Below are 12,259 nucleotides of genomic sequence, written 5' to 3' on the forward strand. Positions count from 1 at the left end.
AAAAAACACATTATTTTCCACATACTGTACATTTTTGTTGCTTCTCTATGCTCCGCCTTTCTGAAACATTTTTACAAAGCTCATAAATCTGAATAGCGAGGTGTGCTCTGATTGGCCAGCTATCTAGTGCGTTGTGATTGGCCAAATTCCTCAAGCGTGTGACGGAAATGTAAGCGCCTTATCATACTGTGATGCCGTGTCCTGGCACAACGAGACAAAACCAATAAAACCCATTATAAACGAGGCATTTGTTGCATCCAGTGGGGACATAATTACTGATTATAATGACTTATACTGTCTTTTTACGCATTGCGTTGCGTTGCGTTGCATCGCACCGCACCGCGTAAACATAAATCCATGTCTGCATTTGTGATTGGAGAAAGGACAAACAACAAGCGCTACTCTACACTGCTCAAAACTCGTGTTTTAATCATCAGTGGCAAATCCTTTAAATATGAAAGCGTACTTACAGACTGCGAGTCAGCATTATTTGTCAGAACACCGGCATTGTAGGCTACTCTCCCAGGAAACTCCCAGGAAATACTCTCCTCGTCTTCCATAAAATGCGTTGCACACATCTGAATATTTGGGTTGAACTGTTCTGGAACAGTGTTGTAAATACAACTTAACCACTGATTTCTAGTTGTGTCCTCTTTTGGAAGACCAAACAAAGTAGTTTCGCTTTCACCGCGAAACACACAGCGGCTCCACGACATGGTGGCGGCGGCAACAATACTACAAGCAAGAATCAAAGTTACACCTTCTTTCTTTGCGTATACATTTGGGTGGTGTTATGCAAATCTTCCCACACAGTGACGTAGACATGTGGGGGCGTGTTTAAATGAGGCGTTTTAGGAGGGCGTGGACGAGTCTTAACTTTTATAAAGAATATCTCTTTGGGTTTGAGACTTTAGTCTTTGCAACTTTAGGGATCTTATCTATTCACGAACAGCTTGTAACACTCCAAAGAGAAAGGAAAACTGGAAATCGCATCATATGACCCCTTTAAGGCATGAGTAATCTGTTTTGTCAAATGAGTTGTATTTTGCATTGAAGCAAGTCAGATCTTGGATTGTCAGATGGCTTGTATTTTGCATTGAAGCATGTAAATGACGGAGTGCATTTTGCTTTCGCTCAAGTATGCAAACTTTTCTCAAAAATTCAGAGAAAATTTGCGTTGCCCTCAGTGTGAATACCATCGATGCGCAAAAACACTGTCAATATTGCTGCTCTTGTTTTGAATAGGCCTCAGGCCTCATTGAAAAAAAACCCATTTGATTTTCATCAAGATTTAATTCTTGAAAATCAAACAGAATAGTAATGCTAAGGTGATTTCCATGTAGTTTTTGGCTATTAAACTGACCCTTGGTACTGATGCCACGCAGGTCAGTGATTTTCATCAACATGCGAGGGAACATGTGAGGTTTGTTGGGTCGGCGGCGTCGTGCATAGATCTTCAGAGCTTCCAGCAGGGGCTCCTGCAGACGATCTACACGCTCAGGCTCCTCAAGATCCATTCGGTCTACAGAGAAAGAGTATTAGCATTAGCATACTAGTACCTCCATCCATTTTTAGTGGTTAAAACCAATTCTGAATATAAGCTAAATCTATAATGTTAACATTTTTCTTGTTGCTTCCTCTAGGTGGCAGCAGTGTTGCAACAAAATTGCATTCGTGTAATACCTCCACAAATGAGGCAGATGGCGCTGAGGAGTCCAGTCTCCGTATCATCCATCTCAAGGGGCAGAAGCTGACCAGCAAAGGCAAACACCAGGTCAGTGAGCGGGCCGAAGCCAGCATTATGCATCTGAGTCCGGTTGAGGGTGAGTCCATCTGAAAAGGTCATTGTGTCCTGTTCCGGTGTGTATCGTGTGCAGATTCGCAGCATCTGCAAGAGACACAGACATTTATGAGGCTAAGAATTATGTGAAAGTAATGTAGTAGATGCATGTTCTACATCAAGGTGAGATTCTTAAAGGAAGGCACACATACTAGAATTTCCAAGCAGGCTGATTTAAGGAGGGTGATCTGATCTGCGATGGTGAGAGTGGTGAAGCCCGGAAGGCGTTTGGCAAATTCCACAATTTTAATGATGCACTTGGTGGAAAGCTCACTGAATTTGTCCCATAGGCCCAGATCCAGCTGAACCCGGTGGTCTGAGCTTGAGTTCTGATGAAAAGAAAAAGAGAGAAGAGGTTAATATATGTGTGCATTAATATACGTTAAAATGAATTTTTCGATCAAAAATGAATCATGTACTCATCCACGTCATTCCAAACCCATATGGCTATTTAATACATTGAACACAAGGAGAAATTTTGCAGAATGCACAAAAAAAAATTCAGTCTGTTCTTCACACTTTAGGACTTTTGGAGTTGGAATAGAGCATATGAATTATATTTACACTTTAATTATTCTTTTTTTGTCATTTTGGAGCTTGATGGCCTCAGTGCTCATTTACTTTCATCATACTGAAAAGATTGTTCTTCAGAAAGAATTTCACAGAAGAAAAAGTCATACAGATTTGGAACAACATGAGGTTGAATAAATGACAATATTTATCTTTTGTGTGCACTGTTCCTTTAAATTATGTTTTCAATAATGGAACATGTTTATCACACTACATCTGACATGGTCTGTTTACACCACTATAAATAAATTCCACATTCCATTGCTGACAAATCCACTCATTTTCAGAAAACACTCACTGTGGTGTATTTTCCCAGCTGGCAGAGTGAAGGGAAGGTCTCTTGATGTGCTTTGCTCACTTTATTGACCAGCTCCTCCAGTTCCCCACTCAGCTCGTAGCTCTCTGGTGGAACAACCTCATCCTTCACGTCCTTCTTCTTCTTATTTCGATCGTTGCGCACAGCTGAGAGTCACAAAGAGAGGCTGCTTAATAATTCTACAATAAGTTAGCTTCAACTGCCAAACTATGATCTTAGTAACTTGTACATGCAAACTAGTCAAACTCTACAAAATGATGTGCCAGAAAAAACTTCTGATGATTTTGAGATTTTAATTTCTCAGAATTGCTGCAACAATGCAACAATTTGTTTAATATACCACCCCCCACCATTTCTGTGATGCTTCTCAGTACTTATTCTTAATTTTCAATAATGTTTTACTTATTTATATTTTTCTTCATTTATATTTTATTTATATTTCTTATTTAATTATATTTCTTAGTATTTCTTATATATATATATACACACATACTGTATATAATACCGAGGCCAATTAATATATCAGACATTGGCGTTTTTCATCCTAATGCCAGTTTCATATTGTTTTATTACATCTAAAAGCAATAAGCTGCTTGAAAAATAAAACTAAACTAACAAAAACCACCATGATTTAAATAACATAAACATATAAAAATATATAATTGCAACGGGAAATATGTTTAATTGTCATTAAAATAATATATAATAAAATAAAAATATGCTCCTATATTTACAAAAATATAATTTAATTGTATAATATTTATTTAAAATTTCTTTCTATAGATTTTGAGGTGAAATTATGGCCAAGAAATGTTCTTGACCTGTTCAGAAAATCTCAAAATCAACATTAACCCATTTATCACGTTGCATTATTTTACTTGGTTAAGACACAAAGTTACCATATACCAACTTCCAAATGTAATCACTAATACATGGAAACTGACCTCAGATCAGACTCCGTGGGTGTTTTGGTGAGTCTGACCCAAGGGAGAGCAGCCCTGCCAACCCTAAACCCCCCTCCCCTCCTTGTCTCACCCCCCCTCCCATTCTTTCCTTCCTCTCAGGATATCCAGTAATAGCAAAAGCACAATGTGATCCTGGTCCCTACACACATCCCATACATATAAACGCACACATACATGTCCCAGCGGACACATAGAGGGCCAATGTGCCACTCTCCCCGTGACATCATCGCCGTGACCCTGGCAAATGAACAAACACATGCCCCAGACTCGGTCTTTCAACCTCGGGCTATTGTCTTTGTTCCAACACAAATCTGTTAGTGCCAAGTCATAAAGTGACTAGAGGAAGGGCTACCAAAGAAATCACACCTATTGTTGATGGATTGATGTGGGTGAAACTTGTGACGCGAAACCCATTTGTGAAGTGAACATTCATATTGAGCTCTAACCTCCATGCTAACCAGCTTTATTGGTTTGTGTTTGAACTTTATTTGTCTTTTGTGTCTTTAAGTGTCTCAAACTGGCAGTTTGCAGTCATCTGCAGTTTGTTTATGCCTCCGTGTCCTGGCACTCGAGTCTCACGACTCTAAATTTGTCTGTGTGTCTCTGGGTTGTATGTCTGTTTCACAGCTTCTAACCTATATCAGCGTGTCCCCGTCTGTCTCCTGTCCCGTCTCTATATTTGTGTTGGTGTATGTGGGTCTTGGCCGAATGCCAAGGAGCCCGTGTGCCTGGCAGAGGCCTGAACCCTCACCTTCCTTAGACATGCCAACCTCAAAGCACTTCTGCAGCCGGCAGTACTGGCAACGGTTGCGTGTGACCTTGTTGATCTGGCAGTTCTTGTCACGGTGGCAGGTGTACACCATGTTCTTCTGAATACTGCGACGGAAGAAACCCTGCAACAGGAGTCTTGACCATAGTTGTATTTTACCACAGTGGTATATGGTACAACACATATTTTACCCCTTAAACATACTAAAATTCCATTGCATTGCCTTTCATTGCTTTAAAGGGACAATTCACGCAAAAATGAAGTGTTCAGTCAGATGTTTGGTTACCAGCATTCTTCAAAATAACATCTTTTGTGTTCAACAGAAGAAAGAAATTTAAACAGGTTTGAAACAACTGTAGGGTGAATAAATGATACCAGAATTGTCATTTCTGGGTAAACTATCCCTTTAACATACTGTCCACATTACTTGGTGTCTCGTGTAGCTGATACTGCGCAACTGTATCCTTTTCCTGAATACTGCGACGGAAGAAACCCTGCAACAGACATTCAAGAGAGAGCGAGTAGGTCAGCTAAAGACTAGGTCAACCACCGTCCCCCTCCTATCATTTCTCTTACACAAGCTGTCAGTATATTGTTCAAAAGTTCTGATCCAAAACGGTTTTTTGCTAAGTATTTTGTTAGTGTTATATAAAGGGATAGTCAAAAATGTGATAAGTCATGTTCAAAGTGATGGCCCTTTTACCTGTGACCAAACATTAACTGAATTAGTCGAAATATTGTTATTGTGACAAATTCTATTATTACTTGCGGCAAAAAGCTTACAAATGGGTTAATGAAACTCACTAGACCTGTTCACACAGAACATGTTATTGTGTCCATTAAATGTTTTTGTATGTAAACGTGTGCTAGACAGGTTTTTTCAACATTTTGTGCCATGAAGGTCACATTTTTAAGATGCTCAGTTAAGTCAGAAGTTGTTTGTTTAACAAAAATGGATATTGAGAAACTTTTTTAAAATTATTTCTGTGAACTTCCCCTTACTTAGATGAAGAATCTTTTTTTTGTAATTTTATTAATATTATTTTGTATGTTTTCATAAACATTTTTGCTCCCTGCACTACAAGTTATGCTGTCAGTCTCAGTTTCTTGGTGTTGACAGGAGCAAAAGTTCTTAATATATTCAAGTTTTTTTTTAACACGCGAGAGCTAAACCTCCATGTCTCTCACTGTATTTTTCACATTTTTGCCAAACGTCAAGACAAATTGTGTAACAGACTCATGAAAAACATGAGATTCGTCAGGCCACAGGCGATGGGAGCTCTGCTGTTTACCTTGCAGCCCTCGCAAGAACTGACACCATAGTGGTACCCGGAAGACTTGTCCTGGCAGACGAAGCAGGGCTTGTAAACACGCGGTGGAGGTGGTGGAGAAGGGGAGCTGGGCACCATCTCCTCTGAACTGGTGCTCTGGGTCTCCACCGCTAAAGAGGAGAGAAAAGAAAACATCAGACGCTTCGTCTAATCACATCACTTCACACTATTTACACAACACGGGAGGATTTAATGAGAGGGAGATATTAAACACCACATGGAGAGAAGAAAAGATTCCCCCGTGAACCTTTTAAACCATATCCAATTTCAAAGACCCACGAGGGCTTTAAAAACCATCATGATTCCTCGCTAAACCTTTTTCATGATGCCCTCGAGCAGAAACACACAAGACGCTACCTATCGTTGCTTTTTAATCTGTTTTTGAATGCGAGGCATCAGCCAACTAAGTAAAAGTCTAGTTAACGTGTCTGTTGAATTCATCTCCCTCTAGCTCCGCCCACCCTGTCCTTAGGGGGACAGTATTTTAGGGGATTTGGCTGCAGTGACTGACACTAGAAAGAAAAGAAAACACAAACAGTTTAACACTAGCAGACAGATAAGTGGAGCTGATAAGACAGGTAGCTCATCTGTGTCACAGCCTGGGGGGAAAACTCCACCCTGCGTTTGGTGTCTAGCATGCGGGACGAGTGTCTCATGTCTCACTAATTCTGAAGTCAAGAATTACAATATATATCGTGAACTGTGACAACATGTATCATCTACAGTTCACCCAAAAACTAAGTTTAGACAGAATTAATTTAGCATCAAATATGGTAAATCTAGGAGGTCACATACTTGAGCTTTCATGTTTATAAATTATTATTAATACATTAAAAATAAAACTAATTTTTTGTTAACTTTTTATCATGTCTTAAAAGCAATAATTTAAACAATGGACCATTTTAACTCTATTTTGGTGTTTTGTTTATAGTATTGTGAGAGTTTCATATCGTGAGATCAGTATCACGTAACGAACCAATTTGAGACTTGAGTGTATTGTTACACCCCTATTCATGAATTTGAGATATCATAAAAGATTAAACCCTAAAAGACATTTGATTTCACATTTTCACATGCCAAAGTCAACTTTTACCCTTGGTCGCTCAAAATTCAACCTCCCAGCCTTCACTTTGGCCATTCTTTGACACACAAACCCTATTTTTCTCTTGTTTCCCAGTCCTAAATTCCTCAGTGCAGTCCTACTAGGTTTTAATAGAGGCCCCTGCTCGTAAGCTAGGCCTATAAAGGTGGTCTCATGGCTGGACTGGAGGCCCCAGCCCGGCTGGCGGGATCTTTATTAAGACTCAGACACCTCGGGCAGCCATTCACACCACCAGCTGTAGCCTGAGCTAGTAAAAAAAAAAAACAGAGAGGCTCTAAACTTCTAACTTTTATTGCCCCACCTTCTTCAGCCACCTTCAATGGAAAGCCTAAACTTAACCTACAACCCCTCCCTCGCTGTCCCACCACAGGGTTCAGCAAAAACCACCAGCCTGGCCTTTTACAAGAGTTTGGAGACTTCAAAAGAAGGGGGCATAAAAAGAGGAATTTGATAGAAAACAGAAAGAAAAATGGACGAGGGTGGAGGGGTGAATGAGGAGAGGCAAATAGTCCCATTTAAGGTCGAGCTCAAATACAGTAGGGCCTTCTGTTCATGGCCATGGTTACAAACAAATCGCTTATTCTTCAATCGAGAGTGAGAAATGGAAGCTTTCTGAGTATATGATGTGTAAAAAGGCTAACTGCATTTGAACTAGCAACATGCATGACATTTGTTTCCCAACTGTTGTGCAATGTCAAGTTAGTTATTTTTTTACTGGTGTACTTTGAAGTACGAAAGAGGAATGTTATCAGAACAGGTTCCAGTTTAGTTTAGAGATGAACCGATACAGATTTTCTGTGCCAATACCGATATCTGATTATTTAGACTGATATCTGCCGATAGTTTGGTGGTTCTCCTTTTTACCTTGTTTCAAATGAATGATAATTCATTATATAATTCTGAAAGAAATGTAAATAACTTTTACTCTCTCCATATTAACATGTTTTCCATGTTTCAAAGTAACATTACTCAAATGAACAGAATACTGAACATTAAATTAAGATTTCTTAACTTTTTGGATGTTCTTAACTCTCATTAACTGAATTCTGAAAATCACTCAATGTTTTGATTAACAGGATTTAATCAGCCCTGATCAATGGCTGTTTTCGGATGCCCAATAGTGCGTATAATTGCTCAGCCGTTACCGATTATTAGCTGATATATGCTTCCCTAATTTAATTATTTCATGATTTGCTTTAAGATGATTTGTTAACTAGCAAATTAATATCAAAATAACTGAAGAACTATCGCAAAAAGGCTATCAAAACATAATAGGTCACATTAAATAATTCTTGTATAAAACCCAAACATGTATGCTATCACAACACATATGTGTTTTGAATACGCTTTGAACTAAATGTTGCACAGCTGGATCAATATTCTCCACTGAACCTAGCGTGAACTCATTTGTTTATATAGCAATACTGGCAAAATGCTGGTAATGACAAGCGCCTGAAAAGGACCGCAAACTGCATGTGGCGTGAAGAAATGGCTACTGATTGACACCGTCTGAGTAGCTGAGAGTAAAAAGAATTGGAGGGGGAGAGGGACAAAAATCCATCAGGATCTCTCAACAACCCGAGACGGCTCCTGCCGTAAAAACCCCGGTCGCTTTCCCTCCCTCTAACACCTCTTCCCAAATATCAGTCAACACTTCTCCAGGGTGCACAATGGGATGGGTTCTTATGTCAGCCCGGAGGCCCTCTCTGTGTCCCCTCCGCTAAGCTCTCCTCTGTCTGGGAAACAAAGCGCACTGAAATGAGAGACCTCCTTATCAGCTCTCCAACCAGGGACTTGATTTGCATCACAATGCGAAGGCAGAGGGCGGATTGCTGCTGATGGAGGGACAGGTAGAAGCAGAGAGGAGTTATCAGTGGACGCTGTTCATTTCCTGCCTGGTATTGTGTTTTTGTCCTGAACTGGTCTCTCTGTATCCTCTGTACACAAGTATTCCAGGTGGACGGTCCTATGCTAATCCCAATGTCAACCTAGAAAAGGGCCCCTGTGGTAGGAAAATGTCCATATCTACAAGCAGAAACATACACAATATACACCACACCAGGGCAAAGTAAATACAAAAATGCAAAAAAAAAAATAAAGTTAAGTAAATATATGAACATGCATACAATGATCCAAAAACATAATATATGAATAAACATTTACAGTATTTATTATTTAAATTATTATTATTAAAACTATAATATTAATTCAATTTAATTATTAATATTAATTTAATATTATTATTAAAACATTTAATATATTTGGAATATTTTTGAAAAATATATTTTATAAATTAAAATTATAAAATTATTTTAAAATATAAGAATTATTTTCAAATGATTACATTAAAAATATATTTTAAATATATTAAAATATATAAAACATATTTATATAAACATGTGTTATAAACATGTTTTTATAAACATAAAACGTTTAAATATAGTAAAACATTTACATATTTATATTAATAAACAATTATTTATGTTACTAAAAATGTTGAAATAAATTAAAAATATAGTTTAAGTATTTTAAAATACATAAATATAACATATAAACGTGTTTTTATAAACATACTACAATAAAATATATTTAAATATTTATATTAATAAACAATTAAACATTATTATTACTTTTTTTTATAAAAATATAAAGTAAATAATTTATATAATAAAGTACTTTATATTTATTATTAAACGTTTAACTCTTAAATTAATACAATTAAAATATATCTAAATATGATCAAAAACATCTATATTTAGGTGAGATCTAGTGCGTCTAGAGTGTCAATGCCCACAATGCAGCGCACATAAACATGCATGCATGCTATAAACATTTCATTGTTGCCGAAAAAAGTGGTCTAGGTTCAAATCCATTTCCTGAAGAACTGACTTTGGTAACACAATAAACAAGTAGTGCAAACAAATCAGGCCACATGGGTAACAGGAAGTGAGCTGTGACCTTGAGTTTCTTTATTTTGGTTCAGAATGAAAGTATAAAAATTAGTAAGTATATAAGTCTAAAAGGACAAAAAATAACAAGTGTCAGCTTCGTGTGTTCTAAGTGTTGCAACACTACTTTTAGCTGAGCAGCATATGATGCATTGGCTGCGGAACAACTATTCTTTCACAATAGAAGAGCAGATTTTGTGTACGTGACTGTGGGTGTGACTGAATCTTCAGTGGAGCACTGTTCCCAAATCTAGTCTTGGCATGTGAGCGTATGTGTGTTCAGTTCTGCATGGGCGTTCATCCAACGAGTGTCTCTAAAGACTCCCATTTGATTTGCAAATATAGTTCTCTGCGTCTCAATTCCTCTTAAGTATTTCAGCGTGTTGGGCGTGTATTTGCGTGTCGCTCGCTTTGCATTTCTCAGAACATAATCTTGCTTCCCTCCACTAAAAGCTCCATGATTTCGCAGTGGCTCATATTACAACCCCATACTGGCGAGTTGGGTGGACAGACTGCTTTGTTGTATGTGCAGCCAGTGTGGCAGACGGGCCACAGATTGGCCAGGTTTTTTGGAGCGGTGTGATTGATAGACTGACTGGCAGGGCCCCCCTCTCTCTGAGCGGTGCCTGATGGGCAAGGACACACAGCCCTCCTCTGGCTGCCAAATTCCTGATGAGGGGAACCGACCATGGCTCTTTCTCTGTGTCTCATTGCCCACGGCTTCCTGCCATCAGCCAGATCCTCCTCACATGCTGCTGTCATCGTACCACCTCATACTACACAACCCCATTTCCTTCCTCTCCACCGCATCACTGTTTCTTTCCGCTGGATGTATTCTCACTGATTGCAGGCTTTATCTTACTGCAAGCTGTTTTAAAAGTTCACATATTGCAGTGACAGTAAAAACGTTGATGTATTGAGAGAAACAATCTTTTAAACAAAGAATCAAACTAATTCTGATACTAGTGGTTAAACGGATCGTAGTTGATCCGTGATTCGTACGGACCAAGCCCCACGGTTCGGCACGCATGTGATCCGCGGATTAATAGCAAAATTTAACCATAATAGAGTGAAAGTGGGAACTCGATTAGTTACTCGCGCGCTGTTCTCTTCGCGCACAGCCTCACACACATGAAGCGCACACACGCGTTTCTGACAGCGCACGAACACCGAACTGAATCCTCTTCTGAATCCTCTGAACAGACACATACAAATAAAATTATGACAAAATACCCATCTCGACAATCATTCAGATAAGCGCAGCCAGTTATGTCTCAAGTGAATGAAAACAGCTGAGAAAGAAATCGGATGTGATGTGTATCATTATATCGGATCCGTGCATCAGGTCTTAAAGGTAATCATAATGTGATCCGAACCGTGAGATTTGTGATCCGTTGAACCACTATCCGATACTATTTTGTCATTTACTTGGCAAATTTACAAAAAAAAAACAAAAACAACATTTGAATTAGGGTTGGGCGATGTCTACCAAATTGGCATCGGACGATGTCTACAGTCTACAGTCGCGAATCTCAAAAGTGAAAGTGAAAGTAAAATGAGAGCGCGCAATCGAAATGCCCGCAATTTACATACAGTCGCCTATACTTACACAACGATATAATCGCGAGAAAAAGTATTGAAATATTTTTTTTATCCTCCCATCTCGTAGGCTATTTATTCCCTTTAGGGTTTCCGTAGTACACATAATTTCGAACACGGAATTGGGATGCGGCGGAATGCGGGGGGTATGGGGGGGGGGGCTGTCAGCCATCGGCGATGGACGATGGCATCGTCTATCGGCCCAACCCTAATTTGAATGCTAATAGAAAAAATATAAATACATAAATAAATAAACATAAATAGATTAAAAAAAAAAGAGTAATTGGCTAAATTAAAAAATGTAATTCTGGATAATATGCCAACAAGCTGATAATTGTTTTCATGTAAATAAAATAAAATAAAATGTGATGTTCTTTGAGAAACAAACTTTTGAACAATTTACAGATACTATTTTGCCATTTACTTGTCAAATTAACTTCATTTGTTTAACTTAATGAAACAATGGAAAAAAAATACAATGCTAATGGGAAAAAAAAACTGTCAGTAATCTACCAAAAGGAGTAAAGCTTTCGATGTACTGAAAGAAACAATTATTAAAAGGAAGATCTGAACAATTACCAGATACTGTATTACCATTTACCTGACAAATCTACTTTACCTAAAAAAATGCAATGCAAATGGACAAAATACTATTTTTGAAATCCAAAATATACTCACTAATCCACAAAATAAAAAAAATAAATGCAAATGCAAATAAGCGGATAATTGTTTTACATGTAAATAAAAAATTAAATTAAATCAAGGTAATCTAAAATGATGAATCAATATCATCAGACAGTTATCAATTAACAATCTCTA

The 12,259-nt window shown here is 38.1% G+C and overlaps 1 protein-coding gene across 4 annotated transcripts in view; it reads right to left on the reverse strand.

Moving 5' to 3' along the window:
* LOC107697942 (retinoic acid receptor gamma-A) overlaps positions 1 to 12,259 on the reverse strand; it is a 56,118-nt gene that overhangs the window by 4,000 nt on the left and 39,859 nt on the right. For all 4 annotated transcript variants that reach the window (XM_016498825.1, XM_016498823.1, XM_016498824.1 and 1 more), the window contains 6 exons: positions 5,753 to 5,901; positions 4,443 to 4,584; positions 2,709 to 2,872; positions 1,993 to 2,169; positions 1,684 to 1,888; positions 1,364 to 1,522 (listed from right to left, as the gene is read on the reverse strand). In XM_016498825.1, coding sequence (XP_016354311.1) covers positions 1,364 to 1,522; positions 1,684 to 1,888; positions 1,993 to 2,169; positions 2,709 to 2,872; positions 4,443 to 4,584; positions 5,753 to 5,901 — 996 coding nt within the window. The remainder of the gene's footprint in view (positions 1 to 1,363; positions 1,523 to 1,683; positions 1,889 to 1,992; positions 2,170 to 2,708; positions 2,873 to 4,442; positions 4,585 to 5,752; positions 5,902 to 12,259) is intronic.

Source organism: Sinocyclocheilus anshuiensis, unplaced genomic scaffold (assembly GCF_001515605.1).
Source record: "Sinocyclocheilus anshuiensis isolate Anshui unplaced genomic scaffold, SAMN03320099.WGS_v1.1 scaffold78, whole genome shotgun sequence".
NCBI lineage: Eukaryota > Metazoa > Chordata > Actinopteri > Cypriniformes > Cyprinidae > Sinocyclocheilus > Sinocyclocheilus anshuiensis.